This window comes from Cinclus cinclus, chromosome 15 (genome assembly GCF_963662255.1).
Source record: "Cinclus cinclus chromosome 15, bCinCin1.1, whole genome shotgun sequence".
Classification (NCBI taxonomy): domain Eukaryota; kingdom Metazoa; phylum Chordata; class Aves; order Passeriformes; family Cinclidae; genus Cinclus; species Cinclus cinclus.
The window spans coordinates 12,662,574-12,686,252 of NC_085060.1; the positions used below are offsets into that span (position 1 = coordinate 12,662,574).

General features: G+C 39.6%; 1 protein-coding gene across 1 annotated transcript in view; it reads right to left on the minus strand.

The window, feature by feature from the left end:
• Window positions 1–20,046, minus strand: part of SMARCA1 (SWI/SNF related, matrix associated, actin dependent regulator of chromatin, subfamily a, member 1) — a 33,368-nt gene extending 13,322 nt beyond the window's left edge. The window contains exons 1-18 of the mRNA XM_062502649.1: window positions 19,960–20,046; window positions 16,097–16,183; window positions 13,633–13,799; window positions 12,617–12,717; window positions 12,417–12,517; window positions 11,960–12,139; window positions 10,542–10,697; window positions 10,165–10,296; window positions 9,343–9,411; window positions 8,591–8,700; window positions 7,672–7,898; window positions 7,029–7,150; window positions 6,487–6,639; window positions 4,994–5,126; window positions 3,878–4,026; window positions 3,174–3,293; window positions 303–413; window positions 6–119 (exon numbers count right to left, since the gene is read on the minus strand). Coding sequence (XP_062358633.1) covers window positions 6–119; window positions 303–413; window positions 3,174–3,293; window positions 3,878–4,026; window positions 4,994–5,126; window positions 6,487–6,639; window positions 7,029–7,150; window positions 7,672–7,898; window positions 8,591–8,700; window positions 9,343–9,411; window positions 10,165–10,296; window positions 10,542–10,697; window positions 11,960–12,139; window positions 12,417–12,517; window positions 12,617–12,717; window positions 13,633–13,799; window positions 16,097–16,183; window positions 19,960–20,046 — 2,319 coding nt within the window. The remainder of the gene's footprint in view (window positions 1–5; window positions 120–302; window positions 414–3,173; window positions 3,294–3,877; window positions 4,027–4,993; window positions 5,127–6,486; window positions 6,640–7,028; window positions 7,151–7,671; window positions 7,899–8,590; window positions 8,701–9,342; window positions 9,412–10,164; window positions 10,297–10,541; window positions 10,698–11,959; window positions 12,140–12,416; window positions 12,518–12,616; window positions 12,718–13,632; window positions 13,800–16,096; window positions 16,184–19,959) is intronic.
• Window positions 20,047–23,679: the final 3,633 nt, after the last annotated feature.

Here is a 23,679-nt window from a genome sequence, read left to right on the forward strand (position 1 = left end):
ATTACCTTATATCCTATAGTTTTACGATAATACAGAATTTCTTTTTCCAGAAGTTCAAATAACCGTGGTGGGAAAAACTGAAAATCCTGAATATTTGGTTGTTTTGGAGGTCGTGGAGCCTTCAAAAATACACAGATAAATCAACATTATAGAAGCTTAACTTTTCTGCAAGTAAGCTACCATAATTCAGCAACAGTGTCAATCTTTGACTTTGTAAATATACAGGGGTAGAGCGGGGGATGCAGCATGGGAGTAGAGGAGCAAAATAACATAAAACCCTTCCATTCTTGCCAACTTCTTACCTTTGGGACTTTTGGCTCACTGACACGTAGGGCTTCTCTGAAATAAGCATCCACTGCATAATTGGCTTTGCGTTCTCTTTTTGGAGGCTCAATCCATTCCATCATGCTCAGCTACACACAGAACAGAGTAAGAAGCTACTTAAAGTAACTGTTTGCTTCCCCAAAGTCACAAGAATAGTGACTAATATGGCACTGCAAAACAGGAATGCCTTTTTGCACAGCAAATCTAATAATTGTGCTCAATAATTTGGATACTACAGTAGAGTTCAAAAATAAGTTAGAAATTATAGCTGATTATAACAAATATTTAAGTACTTAAAAGATAATACACAAGGCAGTGCAGTGGAAAGAATAGATTCTTTTAAGTATTCTAAGCATTTCAGACACCTGAGTAGGGTTATGATTCCACCTACCAAAACACAATGGAAGGGCTGAGGACTTGGGCTCTGAATTCTCTAATTTCTTGTGATGTGAATAAATCATTTCTCCTCTAAATCACAATTAATAACCTCTATAAAGGCTACAACACAGACAAAAAGTCCATTAGCAATCAATTAACTAAATCCTTAAAGTTATTTCATACTATGCAGTATTTAACTCACTTCTTGTAATGAAATTATCAACACAAAGAATTTTATACCTACACACTGTACTATATTCTCATCAAACAAATTGTTTTTCTAAATGTTTCTTCAAAATCAACAAAAAACCTGAGTTAGAATGGCATTTGTAGTTAACAAGTAAGAACTCACATATCTGATTCCAGGTCAGACCTTAAGGATATCTTCACTATACATGTCATACAAAACAGAGATGCAGAGGGAATACTGTGAGACTGAGTAATACCTCTTTGTATGGATGATCTTTCTATTCAGGTAAAATCAATGTACAAACTAAAATCTTGTTGGGGGGTTAGGTTTCCTTCCTTTTCTTCCTCTTTAATTAGGGAATTTTTTTCCCCATAAGTTGCTAGGAAACATTAATGACTGGATAGTTAACAAAGAAGTGTGAAGCTCAGGGGAGGAGGGCATCTGGTTGCACTTCTCTTATCTGGGAGTTTCTCAGGGGGGCAGAGATACCCAGAGAACTGAGCAGGTAAAAAAAAAGGAGGCTGGGGCAGCTGCTGGCGCTCACTCTCTCACCTTTGGAGGAGGACAGTCGGAGCTGCTGCTCGGGAAAGGGAATTCACTGCTGCAGAGCCCAGCCCTGAGCTGCTTCTTCTGCCATGGGGTGAGCCTCTGCTTGTGAGAGCAGCCACTGAACTGGGAGCTTATTAACTGCTACCCCACTAGAAAAAGGGACCGATCACCATCTCCTGGGGTACCCGGGATCCTGATCACTATCGCCACTCCCTGCCCTGCTGGGAGCGCGCTGCCACCGCTCCGCCCTGCTGCTTCTTGGGCACGGCAGCCCCGCAGCCCTGCCTGCCAGGGCATCTTGCTGGCTTCTGAGAGTGCTGCTGGGGCACCGGGACCGACCCTGCCCCGGGGTTTTGTGAACCAAATCCTCTCTTTTCCATCCCTGCCCGTCTGGGCACCGGGACCGACCCTGCCCCGGGGTTTTGTGAACCAAATCCTCTCTTTTCCATCCCTGCCCGTCTGGGCACCGGGACCGACCCTGCCCCGGGGTTTTGTGAACCAAATCCTCTCTTTTCCATCCCTGCCCGACTGGGCACCGGGACCGACCCTGCCCCGGGGTTTTGTGAACCAAATCCTCTCTTTTCCATCCCTGCCCATCTCACGCGTCTCCCGCCATCACCGCGTGCTCCCCGAGCTCGCTCCACAGCGCCCCCTGCAGCCGCGCGGGGATCATCGCACCTGCCCTGCCCACCGGGAGCCACCAGCGCCCCTGCTGGCCGGGACGGGAACTGCACCAAAGGGAAAGCGCCTGCGGCCGAGAGGGCTGGAACTGGGACCCTGCTTCTGTTTGCTGTTAATTCCATTGTGATTGTTGTTTTGTTTGCTTTCGTATACACACTGGTAAAGAACTGTTATTCCTATCCTCATATCTCTGCTTGAGAGCCCCTTAATTTCAAAATTCTAATTCGGAAAGAAGGGCTTTACATTTTCCATTCCAAGGGAGGCCCCTGCATTCACACAGAATAACCAGGTTGGAAGAGACCTTCAACATCATCAAGTCCAACCCAAGCCCCAACACCTCAACTAAACCATGGCACTGAGTGCCACATCCAGACTTCTTTTAAACACATCTAGGGGTTGTGACTCCACCACCTCCCCAGGCAGACCATTCCAGTACTTGATCGCTCTTTCCATAAAAAACTTTTTCCTAATATCCAACCTGTATCTCCCTAGGCGCAGTTAAGACTGTCCTCTGGTTCTGTCAGTGCTGCCTGGAGAAAGAGACCAACCCCACCTGATACAGCCTCCTTTCAGGTAGTTGTAGAGGGTGATAAGGTCACCTCTGAGCCTCCTTTTCTCCAGGCTAAACAAGCCCAGCTCCCTCAGCTGCTCCTTAGCAGACACCTGTCTTTCAGACTAAGACAAGCCTTCACTGCAAAAACAGACAAGTCCAAGATCCACATAAAAATTATTAGCAGGCCTGTTTTCTTCCCCTCAGTTATGCAACAGCAAAATAATACTGACTGCAGCAGTAGTATGCAACACAGTGCTGCAGATTTTGCTGCAGAAGGGATAACATCTGAGAATATTATGGGATTTTACCATGATAAAAACACTGGGGCTGAAAGTAGTTTAACAAAAATTCAGAATATTAATGCTCAGGCAGAACCAAGTGAATTTTTCAATAGTTCCTTACTTCTCTAGAACCTAGAAACCTTCAGTCATAGCATTTACAGTGTGGCTTTTATGCTTGCACCTCTAAACTGAAGTTTTAAATGCTATGAAAAATTACCTTTTGTTTTTCTCTGTAATCTTCACCTTCAAAGTTGTATAAGCTCATCTCTGTGTCCATAGTGAAATTTCGTAGGGAGCTCTCTCCCATTTTCTGCAATCGTTCATTCATTTCAGCAGTCTAAAAAAGAGTGGAAGGTATTTTTAGGCTCACTCAAGCTATTTTATCTTTTCTGAAAAAAACAGCTTTCATCATTACTACAACATTCTCAACATCTTTTTCCGATTTTAACTTTTACTCACATTTTCTTCTAAAGAGAGATACCCATTGTCCTTTTCAGTTTAGAGCAATCTGACTTCAAGACTCTCCATTAAACTAAATTTATTATGCTGGGATGTAATCCTACAACTGTAGAATTTTAACATTTAAATTAAATTTATGCCCATCTCCTTGGAGCTGAAATGGCAGTTCATTTTTTCATAGAGCTATCCATTACCTAATGAAGTTCCATAAAGACTTTGTGTCTATCAGAATTTTTGGCATTCAACTTACATTTTTCTAAAAGACCACAAAATAAGCAGTGCTTAAGATATGATGCACACAGCATGAACCTTGAAAACATTTACAATCACTAATTCTACTTCTTCAAAACATTCATATTTAAAATCTGCACAAATAATAGAGTAATAATAGATTTACATAATCAGATCTCATTCTATTTTGTGCATAGGTATTTTGAATTACATATTAAACAGCTCTCTTACCTTCTTTTCACCTCTTTCTAAAATAGTGGTTATATCTTCTTCTGTCAGCTCACTATCTTTGGAAGCAAACACATGTGTGGCTCCATGCCGGATCATCTGCAGCATTTCATCTTTTGCCAGTTTGTTGGACTGTTGGTCTATAAGCCTTCCTACAATCACAAGGAACATGTTGGAAGTTATAACACAGGAGTTCTAGTAGGACAATGCAAGCAGTGGAGTTTTTTACTTCACTGACAGAACAAGAAAGGAAAAACAGAACAACTATACAGAAAAAAAGATATATTTCACTTGAGATGAGAATAAATGGAAGTCAGGAACTTTGGGAAAATTTAAAAAATCAACTTTGACTCAAGCCATTAATAAAAATGTTTCACATTCAGATAACCTCAATTTTACATTTAAGATCTTATTCTTACAAAGTTAGCTGAACTTAAGATCACAATCTTATCTCAAGATGAAAAATTACAAAGTATTCTATAATAACCACTTAGAAGTGCTTGACATTTTCAACATTCACATCACTGATTTTAGCCCAATTTTCTAATAATTTTTCCCAAAATTTGAATTTCTGTCCCAAAATTTCACTTACCCTATCTCTTCTCATGCTCTCAAAATTTTGACCATCATCCTTTCAGTAGCCCACCCTTTAGCAAATACAACCAACCCTAAAACTTAGCTTGAGTACCTTAGTTGTGACAAACTATTCCTCTAAGTGCTTCTAAACAAAAACAGACAAAGGTGTTTTATTTACTGTTCAGTTAACTCCTATGTGGTAAGAAGCATATGTATATAATTATTTCAACTGCCACGGAACATACCTGATTTTCTTTTTCTTTTCTTTTTAATGTATCGGAAAACTAAAGTAACATCTCTTCAGCTGTAGTTTACTTCCCTCATTTAGACTCAGTGTAAGTCTATGTCTACATTAATCAGGAAAATAATTTAAAAATAATTCCGCTAAGCAAGTGAATACCTTGAACGTTAGGTTGATTCAGTACACTGCTATTATACACAAGGCCTGCTTTCTCTTAACACTGTACATTTGTACAGTTATTTAACCATACTTTAAGGGACTGAACAATTCTGTTGCAGACAAACATATATAGCAGTTGATACCTTGTTGTATAACTATAGAGTCCAGTCTCAGTTTTATTTCAGCTCTTTCTACAATCCTCTCTTCAACAGTATTATCAGTGATAAGTCGGAACACCCGTACTGGTTTCTTTTGACCAATACGATGCGCACGATCCTAACAAACATAAATCAATGAGTGTTCAGCAACAAGAACTCACAAGCAATAGACAGTTAGCTTGCAGATATAGCAGCCTCAAACTAGCATTGTACTTCTTGGTCCCTTGCCTATTCAAGAGCACAGATCACTATAAAACCAGTATTCTAATATTTACTTACACCTGGCTGTTACACTTTGAGTCATTCCATAGCAATAAATGCATCTCCCTCATTGTAAATGAAGATAACTGAATGTCTGTTCAGACTGCAGCTGCGAAGTAGACATACAATAGTACATACATGCATACCCTTGCATTGCTTTCAAATTAATTCTCTCACTTGACACAGGTATTGATATTCTGCATCCCTGGCTTAAGCACATTAATTCCATGTGCAGAGTTTCTGCTCCAATACTGCACTTGTCCCAGGCCAGCAAACGAGATTTATGACTGACACACTATATTCATTTGTAACAACCTATGTGCTTATCCTCTCAGGTAAACATGTCCTTCTAAATAACAAAAAAAAAAAAAAAAAAAAAAAAGCTTAACACCTGTCCTTCAAGTTGTGGGTACCAGAATTTTCTGACTGTCTTTAAGCATGAGTTGTTAAATCTTTTACTCTCCTGCATAATATTCATTTCTTCCTGAAAACCCTACATAAGTTCACAAATCATAGTTACAGTCTCCAGGAAGTTGGTCAACTATTGGCAGTCAACATGCATATCTAAAGGATGAGCTATTCATATTAAATATTTCATGTGTTGAAGTGCATTAAAAGAAAATTAAAAATTACAAACCACTGAACAAATACCCACCCTCATAATTGTGCAAGAAGGATCAAATGAGATTTATTCCACATATGTATTTTTCTACATTTGGCACTCACAAAGAGAAGATTTTAGTAGGTTTAACCCAAACATAACTTTCCCCCAACCCCAGCATCACCACCAAATGCCTTTATGCTTATGTAGAAACAAAAAATAAAAGCATAAACTTCCCAAATTAGAGGAATACAAGGCTGCATGCTTTTAATTATCTTTTATTATTTTGGAAACAGTCCTCTATTATTCATTTACTGTTCTCTTCTGAAAAGACAAAATTAAGAATATACTTCTATTAAAAGTAGTGATACAGTATTTTGATAGAAATAGTCTCCCATTATGAAAATAATTAAGGCAAATATTTACAGACAAAAATCTACAATTTCCTCCACAAATTCTGTTCATGCCCTTTTATTCAATTCCTTTGTTTCTTGGTATTGCCTTGTGTATACAAAAAATGAAGAAAAATAACAAAAATGCAAGTTCCGAAAACAGTTATACAAAACAGAACATTGACAACTTAAACAAACAAATGTGTATAAGGGAGTTAACTCACCATGGCTTGCAGATCTACTTGAGGGTTCCAATCTGAATCATAGAGAATAACCACATCAGCAGTTGCCAAATTAATTCCAAGACCTCCAGCTCTGGTACTCAGCATGAAAATGAATTTACTGCTGTTGGGAGCATTAAATGTGTCAATTGCTTCCTGAAAGACAAAAAAAGCCCAAAAAACAAAGGTGTCACTAAAGTATCAGATCTTTCAAACAAGTTTCCAGAATGCTGGTGGCTTTCCAATTCAATGTCTTTACATTTCTTTAAAATTTACACAGTTTTCATATGAAAATAATTTTATCAACATAAGAAACTGGACAGGTGAGAAAATCCATACCAACTCCACAATATACTGTATTTTTCATTTAGCTGAGGATCAAATACAACATGCTGTGGACTTTGGTTAGGAAAAACACACCCTTAGCAGCTTTTAAAAACTGTAGCATTTCTGCTTTACTTTAAACAATCTGGTTACATACATACATGTAAATAACTTATTAACTTAAACCAAAGGCTTTTCTCATTTGCATATGTCTTTCCCACCTCTCTTTCCTCATGTGGTGTCTGCCCATCAAGTCTGCAGTACTCATAACCACGCCACATGCAATAGTCTTCCAAAATATCCAGCAAGCGAGTCATCTGACTGAATAGCAGCACTCTGGAACCTGACAGAACATGAAAGGTTTTGACATTCATTTTATGTTTTCACACTGATCTTATCGCAGAGCTGCTACAGAGATTTTATGTGAAATACACTGTATTATGCCTAACTTATGTCTTTCTTCTGAAGTTATTTTTCTGGTAGTGATTTAACCACTCAAGAATATTATTTTATAAATTATACAGGAGAAAGAGACAAACAAAGTAACAGAACACTTCAAACCATTGTAAGGAAATCTGGTGCCGACTGACATGCATAGATTAAGTAACCTCCAATATCAGAAATTTTCTTACAGAAAGGAGAAGGGAGGCTCTACCCTTCCTTGCCTTCTGCTTCTCCATGTTTTTAGCTTTATTCATCGTTCCCGTAAGATTTCTTTCCCTTCATGTGTTAATTTTCAACAAAAACCTTACAGAAAGCAATGAATACATCTGCTGCAGGAAAGGCTAAACCTGTGCTATTTTTGAAAGATACTTTAACTTACAAGGAGCATTCAGATCACTGCTGTCCATAAACAATACTCACCCTGCTCTCTGAGTTTTGCCAGCAGTTTATCCAAAACTAACATTTTACCACTGTTGGTGATGAGATGAGTGTCAGTGGTGTAAGGAGGGCCTGGCTCAGCACCATCAAACAGGTAAGGATGGTTACAGCACTTCCGCAGCTGCATCAGAATATTCAGCAGACGCATCTTATCCATTTTACCAGCTGAATTCAGGATATCAATATCTTTCATCAGGATCCTGGTATACCTGAGGTTTTAAGGGCAGTTTTGAACAACTTTCTGGTTTTTATTTCAAGGAATGAATGAATGAATGAATGAATGAATGAATGAATGAATGAAACCCTGCAATATCCCAATTCTGACTTCTGGATGTGGGAGTTGGCTTTGCTTATAATAACAATGAGCTATATTATTATGAAACTTGGCAAAAACATCTGACTGATAATAAGGATTTCTAAACTCATACCTAAATATGAAAGGGAATCTCTCTGCAAGTGACAACAATCTGTGACTCACTGGATTATTTTACATTTTCATTTTAGTAGCACAAAGTGGACAAAAATATCACTTATTTGACAGAAACCACTACACTGACCTGGCTCCTTGTCGCACATCTCTTCTCGGTATGTAGTTTCTCAAGGTTTTATCCTAATTTCAGGTAAGACTTTTTGGTGTATACATATTTGGATCAAAGGAGGAAGCTTAGTAGGCATTTGTTCTTTCAAATAAATTTAAGGAAGGAAAAAAGTTTCAGCTCTTTTCATTACCCTTCCTGAGCTCCCTGCAACTTGTGTATTTTTTACAAAAGCCCTAAGACAGCTATAATTAAGTTTCTATATCTGACTGTCTCAACATGCAACTATAAGGGAAAAAAGTATCAGTGTGAAGAGCTATAGTGTTTATCAGAAAAAGAATCTTACTTGGATGTAAGTAACTCACCATTCTCTCTGCATTTTGCTGAGTCCAAGATAAATTTTTACTTCCTTTTTTGGAGGCAAACTCTTTTCTACTTCACCTTTTATGCGACGTAAGAGAAATGGCTTCAAAACCTATACAAATTAAGATGTTTTACACAGATACATGTATAAAATTGTTTGCCACAAATACAAAAATAACAGATTCAATTATCTGATATTTATGCAGAACTAAACAGTATCTGCTGCTGTCATGGTGGCTCCACGAGAATAATTCTGCTAAATTCTGCAAAACAAAGTTGTCCAGCAATGACTAAACTCACATAAATATGTGTATCCTTGTATAAGGATTGCCATAATCATCTCAGTTGTTATCTTAAGAAGGGGCCAAACCCATAAATTCATAAAATCTAATCCTCTTTAACATAACCCCTTTTCATTTGTAATGGCATGCCTGCATTCAGATTAGCATGATGTGTATCAGTGTACTATTCACAATAATAAATGGTTTCAAAAAGATCTCAAAATTCTTTGTATTCAAAATCTTCAAAATTTTATATCGTATGTTCAGATTTTGTCTGCTTCAAACAGTAATGCACAAAAAGTAGTACCTATGATAGGAAGCTTAATTCATGAAAACTCTGCTAGGCATTCCTGTAACTAAATACCTTCTTGTTCATCTTTTAAACTTTTGAGATGAAGGGGAAAATAATCTGGTTTTCTTCTTTACAGCATGCATGCTAATGATGACATGTGACTACAGCTTTAATTACTTACAGCATGAAGTCTTTCTACAAGTTTCTGATCACCGAGACAATTTTTAGTGTCAAACCATGAGTCAAAGTCCTGTGGTGAGAAACAGCACAATTGGTATGAATAGTTTATTACCTGTAGTTTTAACAGACACATATTGATTCTCATTCATTCCAGCTGAGAGTGGCATAAATCTTAAGACAAATGACTTCTGTGAAAGAAAAATCAGTCTGCAATTCTGTGCCATCTCCCCTGCTATGTTGTAACATTCGAGTCAACTGCATCATTCTGCAGACAAAATACTATTATACTCTGATTAATATAAAACAACTTTCCATGCTCATCACTGCAGTGTCCAAGTGCTTCCCTTCAGTGCTTATGTAATGATGGGGCAAGAAGTTAAAAAAAAAAAAACAGCTTGAATCCTTGAGAACATTAGATGGACCACAGAACAAAAATAGCATAAGCAAGTAATACAAGCACGAAGAAACATTAACAGTAAAAGAGAAGAAAGATTACTCAAGTTCTAAATTAAAAAAAAAGCCTTATGTCTATTTGGATGCTTCATATTCTTGGTATTTCATTGCTTTTTCAAATTTTGCATAATTCTTGAACTATTTAAACTATTACATTTGCTATTAATGGTCTGAGGCCTCATCCACACCAGCAGAATGCACAGTCTTAACTAGGTAGAGTAAAAGAAGTAGTCTACAGTAAGCCACAGAGCTTTCCCTGAACCTGGGTCATGCACAACATCCATCTCCTACCAGGCTGGTCATTCTTCTCCTCGACTGACAGCAGCCTGGGATCAAAATAACAACACTGTACTTCCAACCATCAACTTACATCTGCAGAATTGAAGACATCAGGTAAAAGGAAATTGAGTAATGCCCACAGCTCATGGAGGTTATTCTGTAAAGGAGTTCCTGTAAGCAGCAATCGATTTGTTGTCTTGAACTCACGTACAATCTCTGACAGCTGGAAACACAACAGAGTGATCAACACCATCTACACTAAAGGACAGTGAATCAGTTTTTGAAACCTAAAACAATGTCAATTAAACTGATAGACAGTGAGCTACCTATGAAATTCATATTAACCACCCAATAGCTTAATTGCTTCTATTTCAAAAAAACACCACACCTAATACTTAAAATCTGCTAAATCAGATGCATCTTTTTGTATTGAACTAACTTCACAGTATCAAACAATTTCAAATTTACCTTAGACTTCTCATTCTTTATTCTGTGGGCTTCATCGATTACCAGGTACCTCCAGTTAAATTTCTTGAAGACTGATTTCTCTTTAATTACCATTTCATACGATGTAACACAAACATCCCATTCCCCAGGCATCATAACATCACGGATAAAAGCAGCCTAAAGCAGAAGAACTGGATTAATAAATATTTAGAAATATTAACAATTTTATGGCATTCACTGAAAGCTGTCTCCACCACCATAACTGATGCACTAAACTAGTACACAAAAGACTGTGAAACATCTTCTCAGTAACTGAAAGTTACTGTAACAAAAGCTTTCAATCCTTTGTACTTAAAGCACAGAGAAGGCTAGAGTTAAGCAAAACACAAAAAAAAAATTAGTTCCCACTCAAAATTAACTATGTGCTCTTCAGCATCATTTCTCTGTAATTCCAATAGAGTACATACAACCAAAAGGGGAAAAACTTTCTAAATTAACTTGTCCAAAGATACAATCCAAAAAAGTGTATCAAAACAACTCACATAGCCCACTCCTAACTAACCTCTCCCTTCCCCAGATACCTCTCTCTGTCCTATCTCTGTTTTGCAAGGTACATGTCAAGGCATATAAATCATTTCACATGAAAGAACATCATCCCATAGCAAAGCCACACAGACAGGTCTCCCCTGGTTAACCTGAGGCCATTCCCTCTTGTTCTACCACTTACAAAACCAAGTTCCCTCACCTGCTCCTCCTAAGCTCTGTTCCCTTCTCTGAACACACTCCCAGCACCCCAATGTCACCAGTGCCCAGTACAGGGGGACAGTCACTGCCCTGGTCCTGGCTGGGCAAGGATGCCACTGGCCACCCTGCCAGCTCGTATTCCTTTTCTACCCTTAAGCAATAACAGGCAGCCATGCAATCCATATGAGCAATCACAGAAACATCCAGCTCGTTCATCCCCTTCGGTTAGAAAAACATTCCATATCTATTTTAAGGCCTTCACAATGAAAGATGAAAAGCTCTACAACAGAATCCTAGTTACAAGGCCAGGCAGGCTTATAAAATACAAGAGTGGGAAAAGTCACCTGAAAAAAAGGTAAAGAAAGAGGTAAAAAACATAAGTGCAATAAAGAAAAATAAGTACACGCTGTCACATTACAAATATGGAAGAGAGATAAAAAATAAGTGCATAAATCAAAGAGAAAGACAACAGAATAGACAACTCAAAGAGCTGTACTTTGATCCCAGTCCATTATTTTATCTACTTATTCTCATTTTTTCCTTGTAGTCACAAGCACAACATTTTGCATTTTCAACATTAATACGGTTAAAGATTACCAAAATATACTGTAATTAAGGAAATAGCTTAGGGAGAATTCCATGCACCCAACTTTTTGCCAAACAATGCATACAATTCAGAAATCTAAAACACTTACTCTGGCATCTTTATCTCCAATAAGGCAAACAGCACGTAAAGATGGAACCCAGCGCTTAAATTCATTCATCCAGTTATGCAAAGTTGATTTTGGAACCAGCACCATGTGTGGCCCAGGAATGTTTCGGTAATGCTTCAGATAACCTAATAAAGCTATTGTTTGCAGAGTCTTACCAAGCCCCTGCATTGACAAAGTGGGGGGAAAGAAACTTGGTAAAGCAAAATACCATAAAGAAATACTTTCAAACCATTTTCTTACTATGTAATTCTGCCATTTGTTTAAAGCAAACTACATAAAAAACATTTGCAATGGAATTTCTTTCATTACAACTGCAGATTTGAAAAACAGACTGCTATAGAATGAAGCATACTACTGCACATACATGAGATACTGTAAGCACTTCAAGGTTGTATTTTGCTCAATAACTACCACAAAAACCCAAAAGGATATTGCTTACCATTTCATCTGCCAGAATGCCATTAACTCCATTTTCATACAATGAGATCATCCAGTTCAAACCTCTAACCTGATAATCTCTTAGCGTTCCTCCTTTCACATCTGTAAATGTAAGATTCCTCTAAGTAGAAATTCTATTTGCGATCTGCTGAGATCTTCATTACATCCAAGTGATGAGAGAACTGTTAACACAACACTTACATGAAGGAGACTCCTCAAACCGAATACACACGTTGGACGTTTTCCGACTCTCAGACAAGAGCTCTTCATCCTCCTCCTGCTCTGTGCGCCTGTGCCGGTACCTAAAGAAAGGACCCAACACCGATGTTTGAACAAAACCACCTCAAAACACTGCTACAAACTCCAAAGACAAAGTACAACAGAAGCAATCCCTGACCCACAGGGTGAATGTTCTGGTATCCTGATGGAACTCTCATCCTGTTAATATGTTATTCTAGCTTTAATTATAAAGGCTGACATGAAGCCCTCTCTTTCAGAGCCACAACTATAATCTGACAATATCGTGAGTTCTCTGAGGCACTTTTTAATGAGCAACACATCAGTACTGGCCCTAGACTCAATAACTTGGTAATTACAAAGTTCAGAAAAATCATATATTCAAATTTTTTAAAAATTAAAATCTCTAAAATAGAATGACATTCTGCAAACATTAAAAAATATGGGTTTTTTTCATTTGTATTTTATTTCAAGACCTCTCAGAGGCACCACAGGCAGGCTCTGCTGCAATACTAACACACACAGACTGGTGGAGAGTCAGTTGGTGCTGAGGATTCAGCATTCCCACTATATGGACACTGCCTTGTCATAATCTGGTCTTGCCCCACCCTGGTCCCACTGACTGGTCCGCTACCAGCTGGGTCACATCAGGTGGACTTCTAGAGTGCCCCTTCAGCATCACGCAAAAGAAATTCAATTTGTGTGCTCCAAAGTCACCCCACAATACAGACCAAAGCCTTTCACACGGCAAGAATCAGGCGACTTGCTTTATAAGTGCATTTCTGATCCAAGGTCACATTTACGTTGATGGAGCAGATGCTTTCAAAACAACCAGCTTTTAAAGAAATTGATACACCACTAACAGGAAATTATCTGGATTTACTGAAAGTACAATTTCTATGTAAATCTCTAAACAGATTATCTTAAAAAGTCTGAGTTGTTAGAATGTGTAAAAAGTTAGAAATAAAAATAAAACATACTCCCCAGCTGAAATCAAACTCTGTTTTTCATCTTTCTTCATCCGTGGCCGTCCCAGCTTGACTTTCAATGGAGATGTTGGTGATTTTTGTGCTGCAGGTTGAATAAAATGTGCAAAAAGTTCTGTCTGCTTCAGGAGGAATTCAAACCTTTTTGCTCGATCTGCTTTCTAGTTTCCAAAGTGGAGAAGAGAATAATAAAAAAAAAATAGATAACTTTTCATTTAAAAAACATATTTTTGTTAAGAAACAGAATTCAGACAGTAATGAGAACAACTTATATGAGGAAAGACTGACAAGACCATCTGTCTGAAAATTAAGAGGACTACAAGCATTGTGAAACAGAGCTGGAGCTGCTTCCTGGCACACCAGCAGTAGTGAAGGGATGCTTTAATCTTTGTCTACAAAAGATAAAGACAAAACTAAAGTTATGACTTACAGTAAGGGATGAAATCCTAACCTTGCTTGTTAGTGGCAGAACTTTTATCAGCTTCAAGGCTATCAGGATTTGATCAAAGACAACGGCGCAGTAGCTCTGCTTTTAAAACTATTTCTCAAGTAATAGTTCTGTAGCATTTCTGCTTTCACTCAAGTTGGTAATTTTTTCTGTCAGATTTCAAATTTCAAGCATTTCAGTTTTGCCATCTCAATGGGGCACATGCACTTCACTATGTCACACAGCAAAACATGGCCTTCCTTATATTTAGAAAATAACATGTTACAACACTTTTAAGAAAAATATGATAAAATTTAAATTCTATCTGAGAGAATACATTTGTTATCAGTTTATGAGAAATCTAAGCATCATGTAACACTGTACCATACAAGGCAATTTCTATGTGATCTCATTTACATATCATGATACAAACGACAGAAGTGAAACTGTAGTTCTGCACTGCAACCTTTCCAAGAAATACTCGACCCCCAGAAAGCCTTTCTGCAGATCACTTACAACAAGCGAGTCTCCCACAACAGCAGAACTGCCAATCAAAGAGAAGGGCAGCAAGAACGATCCTGACGTGCAATGCACGATCTCGCCACAGGAGGGCACTGCGTTTCTTTAACAGCATCCCACTTACCAGAAAAGGAACACCTTTACTAAGATCTCTTGGGAAAAAAAAATTACTACTTTTTCCCCCCTTGCACTATTATCGGACCATTTCTGTAAATAACCCGACGACCGAATAAAATGTAAATATCAAGTAAAACCCTTATGAAACAGAAATTCGAGAAGGGGGAAGTAGAGACACTGATGTTTGTGATCATTGGTATAATACCCATTCAGAGGATTTATAATTAACAAATAATACATGATTATTTTGGCAAATTAATCATTCTTGGTAAGGACCTATATTGAATGACACAATATAATTTTCTGCCTGCAATATTATTGTCTCAGTATTAGCAGTATGATTCAATAAAACCGTAAAGGTCCAGCTCACAACTGCACAACTGATAAAAGGTGGATTTTTTTGATACCTAATCCCTTTGTCTCTTAGGACAACTGAACTAACACTGCAATTTAGAAAAGCTGTAAAGTCATGTGTTACTGTAAAACAAGTTTAGCTGTTTAGTCAATTCATTCCTGAAGAACAGGTTCACTGTGTCTCTTCTCTTTGGCTAGAAATCAAGTATTCATACATGTAGGTATAAATTCTTCCATGTCTAATAGTTATATTCTTTCCTGACTTCTGTGATATCCAGTCCTTGCAGACCCTACTGCACATTTAACTTTAAAGCTTTTAAAAACAAAACAAGATAGAGGTACCACCTTAAACCAAGAACTTACTACAAATGTCATTCAAGGACTCTTACAATGTCCTCCAGGTTTTTGCCTCTTTGTAACAGAGAAGTTATCATTACATCTCCTCTCCAGCACTACAAGCTCCCAGCACTGGTGTCATGATCCTCTTTTGCATTGTTATGGTACAGATATTATACAGCATTTAAATATTTAAAACCTTTATGTTTTTACATGAGAGAAACTGGCAGCTTCAGTATTTCAGTTAAGTAAGACGTTGCTTAAGGGTGCCTCTGACATGACTCAAGGAGTCATCAAATAAAACTGGCAGAGACAGATTCAAAACAAAATGGGGAGAGTTCTAAATGTAAAATGTCATTGAATAGTAACTCCTCACCACAGATGGGTGTGGATAACTAAAACGAAACCACAAAGCCAAAAATCCACTGACAACTACTGAGTATAAAAAACACAGGCTAGAACTCCAAAAATCATGCAGATGAAAATACTTGGAAGAATGGGATAATATTCAACAGGACTAGTACTACCTGACCTGTCAGTCACTGTGAGAAACACAACATGGGCCTAGACATCTAAATGCATCTTGATTTATTTTTCTTTTCTGACACATCCAGGCTGCAGTAATTCCTTGTAACAGTGCTGATTCTGTTCCAACAACCAACCATCACAAAAAGCTGCAGTATATTTTGTCAAGAAAGCACTTACCATCTTCTCTTCATATTCTGGGTCAATTTCTTTTTCAGGTCTAGCTGCCTTTGGAGGAAGTTTCAGTTGAAATGGGGGATCATTTTTCTGGAATTCAGAAGTTAAACATTTTATAAATACCAGCTTATTTACTTCTTTAGCAAAATGTATCAAACGGAACAAACCTACAAGCAGCAAGACAAGCATGCTACTTTTAAAAAATAATTATTTAAAAATTAAATGAGTACATTAATCATATCATTTCACTCAAAGCAAAACCTCATTGTCCACAATGAAACTAAATATCCTCATATTTATCTCCACAAGCAGGATCCAAATTGAAAGAAATTACTGAAAGAGCACAAAGTTTAATCTTTCACTGAGATCTCACTGTAAATGAATAATTAAGTTTAATATATTGAAAAAATATTTTTTAAAAATTAAAATTTTTGGTTTCTAAATGTCAGATTCCTAACTGTAAGTTCCTGGCACTTGCATTTTGGTTGGGTTTTGTCTGTTTCCTCTTCTAGATGAACAGCCACAGGTTCAATTGGAAGCACAGTTTAACTACACTTAACCATAAACCTAGGAAGATACACAACCAATCAATTCAATCCATGAAGCAACAACTCCATGATACACTCTCAGACAGCTGAAGAACCACTACCATTTACCATATATGAAAGAAATCTAAGGAATTGTAGCTAAAATGGCTGACTTTTGTAGTTTATGAGACTGATATCTGTCTTCAATAATGAAGTTCAAAGCAGGTTTTTCACAACTATATTGGTAAAATGATGAACTGGTAGATTCCCCCCTCCCCCCAATTTAGGAAAATTTTCCTAATCAGTCTTTGAAATATGCCAATAAAAATTAAATCTATTTTGAAATGCATTAAATTTTAAAAATGTTTTTGAAAAGCTCTGAATAAAGTGAAAGGAGCTGCCAGAGTGCATGTCTGCATAAAATGTAACAGTGCAGAGTATTAATCTGCTTTAAGTATCAGACTACTATTGAATACATTAAATTAAAACAATAATTACCCTAAACTATTCAGGGCCCAGTAGCAAAACCAGGCCAAAATGGTACCAAATATTTACAAATCTGTGAACCAGCATTATATTTAAGTTTCAGAACTGTTACTGATAAATACACATGCCAGCTTCTTCTTTAAGCACAATCATGCAAATGGGAGGAGTATTTTCTGAAGTCAGAGATTACTGTTTCAAGTTTGGCCCAAAGCCATAATTCTCTGCAGAGGTGAACAGTACTAAGTGTATAATGAAACTGCTGGACAACTTAACAATTTTATAAATGCTCCGGATCACCTTTGCAAGGCCAACTGTTGCTAATAGATAGTATTAGAAATATTCTAGTTACTTAAATTATACAGGAAATCAGCTCATCTCAGAAAGCAAAGTTACTCCACCATGCCAAAGAGCAGGTCATACAGATGTGTATATTCACACCTCCATTATATTACTATACATTATTCACTTCAAAGAGACACTGACACTGCCAATATCAGGTCCAGTCCTTCAACTGAAGTGTCATATTATTCTTTAAAGGAAAACAAGTTGACAGTAGGCCATTTCAGGCATCTCCCTCACTTGCCCTAGAAATAAATTAGATGGATATGTGTTACTGGCAAAAAGCTGTCTATCTCAGGTAAGTATGACGTTTCTTCAAGCAGAACAACTCAATATTATGTGAATCCCTTAAAACTGAAAGTTTTCCAAGTAAACAGCAATGCAATATTATCTTTCTAAGCCCCAAAGCATATACCTGCATTGCTAGTTCTGTTGTCACTCAGATTATCCCAGAGGAATAAAACATATAGTGGCATACAAATCAAATTTATTCTGAAATAAGTATTTCTGAATAATACACTCTGAGCTAAAACAGTAAATGAGCTGGCATATTACTGCAGCCACAGCACAATAAAAATCACACCATACACCTCACCCTTCAAAACACACAGTCCCTGCCCCTCCCCTCCCTTCTTATTGCAGCGTTTCTGTTGAATATTCACGGCTCGATAATATCAGAAATAACAAACAGGTGATTATCAAAAGCCAGTGAATGAGACAAACAAAACACATGTATCCCTGTGCCCCTTCTCCTCCTCACAGCTCAACAACAGGGAGAATATGCTGCAGGCTCACTGAAGTACTACTCTGTCCTAGTGGTGCCAGGCAGGCAGGGACAGGCATCATACCCAAACTTGCTTCTGCATAATGCTCTGAATTACAAAAATCTACACCTTGACAATTATTAGATTTTGATACCAGTAAGAATAGTTCCCCCAAACAACTGGACTATGTAACTTTGTACAACACAGAAACATAAAATAACTTCAGGAAGTCTGAGAGCTTTTCCCTAGAAACTTTACACAATATATCTTCATGACTTAGAGGGTTGACTTCTCAGGAACCAGGACAGCAGAAGTTTCAGTGCAATTCACCATCACAAAAGTACTTTAATTTTTAACTCATGAAATTTGCCAGTAACAATTTTCTCTACTCTAGAAACAATTTCCACTCTAGATTAAACAGTCCCCTGAAAACTGGTGTCATTTAAACATCTTACAATATCCCGGCAGCACTTTCAAAAGATCCTGGGTATTTAAAGCATACAAAATACTCTCCTTAAAATCTCTAATAACTACCCTAAACAGAGCACCTAAATTCAAGCTGAGAGATTTCTATGTAGAAAGTTTAACAGTCCCAAAGTGAGGAGGGCCCACGAAGATCTAAATAAACAACTGGGAACAAGAACTGCTGCTGCTTTAATTGACTTTACTCTTGCAACTTGTGCTACTGAAAACTCTGAACAGATGCACTAAGAATAATTAGGATTCCTTCTCCGTTTAACTCAGATATACAAGGTGGAAATACATTTCCAGATAGTCACTAACACAGTTTTGATAGCAAAACAAACACTATTTATAAAGTAAAACACTGAGAGGGAAGCAGAGCATAACAAGGTTGCATGATTGCCACCGTTATGCAGATGCTGTAACTGTACAGTTGACACGCATAAATTTTTGCGGAGTAAGTTGTATACAATAGAGGAATAGTCCTTAAACATTTTTCCTTGAGCAACCAAGTAAAGTTCAGGAGTACACTGCACTGTGTCCCACAGCTGTACACATAATAAAGCTTCAAACGTTCTTTATAGGTAAAACAGACTGTCAGTAGCTAGCATAAAAAAAATCTGAATGCACTGTTATCAGCAGTTCCGCAATTTTCTCCAGTATCATAAATATATGATGCACGGTACTCATCCTTACTAAGTTCTTTCTAAGATTAATTCTTCGGGTTAAATCTTGTTCTGTTTCCAAGGATACCTGAATACGTCACTTTCTACATGCCTTGTGTGTTCCTTCCAAAAACTAGAGAGAGGCGGCTGGCAGCCATACGTGCTCTCTCGGGGATGTATTCTGCATGAGGGCACAATTCGAGCCGGGCAGGGGGCGGCCCTGACCCCTGCCAGTCGCGAACTCTCCAGGCCGCCCCCCGCGACACTCCCACCCCGAGCCCTCGGAGCTCCCGACTCCGGGACGCCTTTCCCCGGGGCACGGGAAAGGCAACAGCAGGGAGGGGGAGCTCCGGAAGCCGAACCCTGCGGGAGCGCCCGGGCTGCAGGGCCGGGCCGGGGGCATCGCAGGGCCGCGCGGACGGCGGCCGCTGCCAGGGCGACGCCGAAGGGCAGGCACGGGGGTGTGTCCGGGCGAGGCCGGCCCGCAGGGCCCTAGCGGGCCGCGGCGGAGGGGCCCGGGCGGCCTCAGGGCCGAGGCGGCGCGGGCCGAGCAGCGGCTGCAGGAGGGGACGACTGGGCCAGGCGCCCCCACCCGCGGGGGCCCCCCGGAGCGGAGCAGGTACCTCCTCGGCGCCGGGCTCCTGCGCGGCGGCCGTGGCGGAGGACGTGGAGGCGCGAGGCTCCTCACCGGGGCCAGGGCCCGGGTCCATGTTGAGCTCGGCGGGTGCCGGAGCCACGGGGGGGCGGGGGCGGGGGCGGCCCCACCGTCCCTCGCTCCGAGCGGCCCCGCCCCTCCGCCCGGCCCGCGCCGCGCGGCTCTCGCGATACCTCCCCAGGCCGCGTTCGCGCCTCTCGCGCCGCTTGAGGCGGGCGGGGAGAGCTCGGCCGGCGGCCCCCGCTTGTTCCGGCCCAGTGCGGGAAGGTCAGTGGCGCGGGGGTCGGCGGCTCTGCCGCTCCCCTCCTCCCGAGGGACACCGCAGCCACTGCCTAACGCCGCAGACGTGTTTGGGGTCGAAGGGACTTTAAAGATCATCTTCTTCCGCCCCTCTGCCGTGGGCAGAGGCACTTTACGCTGTCCCAGGTTGCTCCAAACTCCATTCAGCCTGGCCTTGAACACTTCCCAGGATCCAGGGGCAGCCACGGCTTCTCTGGGAAACCTGTGCCAGTGCCCTCACATTAAAGAATTTCTCACTAGTAATTAACCCAAATATCTCCTCTTAGTTTAAAACCGTTTCCCCTTGTCCTATCTGCCCATGTAAAAAGTTGCTCTCCCATGTTGTGAGCCCCCTTTAAGAACGGAAAGGCTACAGGATCTTCCCCAGAGCCTCCTCTTCAGGCTGAGCAGCCTCATCTGAGCCTTTCCCCACAGCAAAGGCGCTGCAGCCTCCAGACCTCCCTGGAGCGCTGGCCATGTCATGCTGAGGACCCCAGGGCTGGGTGGGCATCCCACCAGAGACCTCGACTGCTGCCCTCAGCACTTTGGGTTCAGCCCAGCAGCCCCAAACCCTGCTGCAAATGGCAAGTGTATTTTAAAAGCTTTGGGAAGTACGTTTTTCATAGAGCAGTCGAGAAGAGTGATGTGACTGGTTTTGAAAGAGTACTCCAAATAGCTTTTCCAAGCAGTGCTCTGTCGAAAATGAAGTTTACCGTTAGAGAAAGTCTCTGAGGTGGGAAAATTCCAGTCCGTGATGTGGTTGCTCTTAACCTTCAGAGCAAATAGCACACTAACCATTTTTAATATCTGACTTTCCTTCTCCACTTCCAAATGCTTGAAGCTTCTGTTTATGCAAAACACTCTCAAGTGTTTGTCACAGCTTGTTTTTTCCTTGAAATTCACAGGAACATTACATTCTGTACAGAACAATCAAGCTGCTGCTTTGATGAAAGATCCCCTTTGGCTATTTTTTGCTTGTGTGCATCACAGTTGCATTTGACACTTTGCAGAGATACTCTCAGCGGCTTCTCTTAGATTATGCTGTGGATCCTTGTGGATCTACAGCAGTGGCTGAAAAAATCAGTCACACAACAGTATTATCATGATAATCTAGTAATTATTTTTTAAAAGTAGGAAGTGCTTTTTTGTACATAGTTTGTATACTAGATTTTGTAGTCATATTTTAAAAAATCTACTGAATATACCCATTGGTTTGGGTTTGTTTTTTTTTTCATGTGTTGGGAGGCAAGGGGCTAGTTGTCCTGTTAATGTTGTAGATTTAGCTATTAGCTCCTTGTTTTACCAGGTTTATTACTCCATATTTTACAGTCTGCCAGATATAATCACCAGGGCTGAATGTGTGGTCTCCTAATTTAGCAGGCATCCTCTGCCCCACTTAGAAAGATGCCACTTAACATACTGTATGATGAGAATTATGTTTTCTTGTCAGATTTAAAAAAAGAAATTGCAGGCTCACTGTTACCCACTTATATGTTTTAAACACTGCTGAAATATGTAAAAAGCTGATAAGATACAGATCCAGTGACGTTTTTTAATGCTATCCACATAATTCAATAAGATTTTAAAATTTTGGACAGTGATTACCCAACCTTTACCAAGCAGGAGACTAATAGCAGCAGTCTTCATTTCTCTAGCACAGATATAACTGGGTTTGGGTAACTTCCTAAATAAATCTTAGTATTCTGCAGAATTACTTTCTTGGCCAAGTTGCTAGACGAGCCCCTTTGTGTGAGTTGATAAGCACTGGACCTGTAAGCAGGCTGCTAAATTCACAAGAACAAATAGACTCAACACACCAAAAATCTGCCAAATCCATGCAAGGCCACTGGTAGCAACAGGTTTGTAACTCAGAAGAGCAGTGGCTACGGCTGCTGACTATAAATGAAGTGAGAGGATTATGTAGACACCTGCTGAAAAAAAGAGGAGCTTTCAAAGACCTTCTGAGCCCTTTAGTAAGCAGCTGAGGTTTGCCTCCCAGCTGTCACCCCAGCCAAGTAACTCAGTGTTGGTGAGATGGAACCATGAGAATGCACCGTGGGGATGGTGATGTGCTGTCAGCTGTAAAACCTGGATTTTGTAGAAAACAAAAGCTTAAATAATAAAATGTGTCTTGGATATCAATTGAGATGTGTGTGTTTGCCGACTTGAAAACCCCATGTCCAAGTGGCAGTGCCGCTGTCACGTTCCACCAGGTGGCAACACCGACCTGTACTCGTCTGACAAGGGGGTCAGCCTGAGGACTATTTGATGTGAATGCTGCTCAGTCTTGAAAATAATTTTATCAAGAATAGGAAAAAAACAGTAAGAATTACTTTGTAAACCACCTTTTGGTTGTTGTTGTTTAATTAACTCTATAACTGTATCATGTACATATAGCACTTTCCTTTAGAATGGCAAAAGGGTTTTGTTAAGAAGGACCTTGGGAAGGTAGTTAATCTGAAATCTGTTCACTCCCACGTGCACATTCGAGAAGCTCTCCATTGAATGCCATAGTCCAAAATCCAATTCTAGGACACTGGTCATTTCTAGCTTAATTGTACTAGCAATGAACTTAAACCACAGCTGTGCAATACATGTTAATTGTAAGCAATAAACATCTTTATAATTCAGAAACCAGCAGGATTGGAAGTAACACAGCTATCTCTGGGGTATTTGCAAGTTGACTTGAATAGTTGCCACCTTTGTCTTCATGCCTACATCAACTTCCAAGTGTGATCAACCACAGTAACCACGTTACCATGACTGCAGCAGTGTTACCATCTTGCTTACAATGCTTTTATCTAGTGTTGGTATTCTAATATTGCTGTTAGTAACAGGTTATTTCTCTACAAATAGCCTTGGCTATGTCCAGTACCACAGTTCTGTGCATCCTTGCACTTATCTTTGCAACCCTGTTTCATTCAGTTCCTTATTTCACAGGTTCCCTTCCAAGTTTACAGACTTCAGGGTTCCAGATTATTTTCTTGTTCATAGGATTAGAAAGAAGCCTAGAAAGAAACCTCCTCCTCTAGAGCTTACAATAAAGGTACTTCAAAAGTGTGCTCTTGGTTTATGTGCCACTCATTTGTAAGCCAGTTTTTTCTGAGGATGCCATTTCCAAGGATGTCCGTGGCTGTTGGGCTTTGCAGCAGCTGAGCAGATGAGAGCAGCCCAGTTCATGGCTACGAACAAATGCTTCCTGATTCTGCATCAGTAACAGGCAACAGCGTGCCCTAATAGACTTGACATTGAGTATTCTTATAGAAAAGGGTTTGCTTTTGTTGTTGTTGTTGTTGTTGTTGTTGCTTGGAAGTTTTGGTGGGAGGGGGTTGTTTGGTTTTGGTTTGGTTTGGTTTTTGCTTGTTTTTTTCTCTTCTTTGTTGGGGTTTTTTTGTGGTGCAAGCTTCAT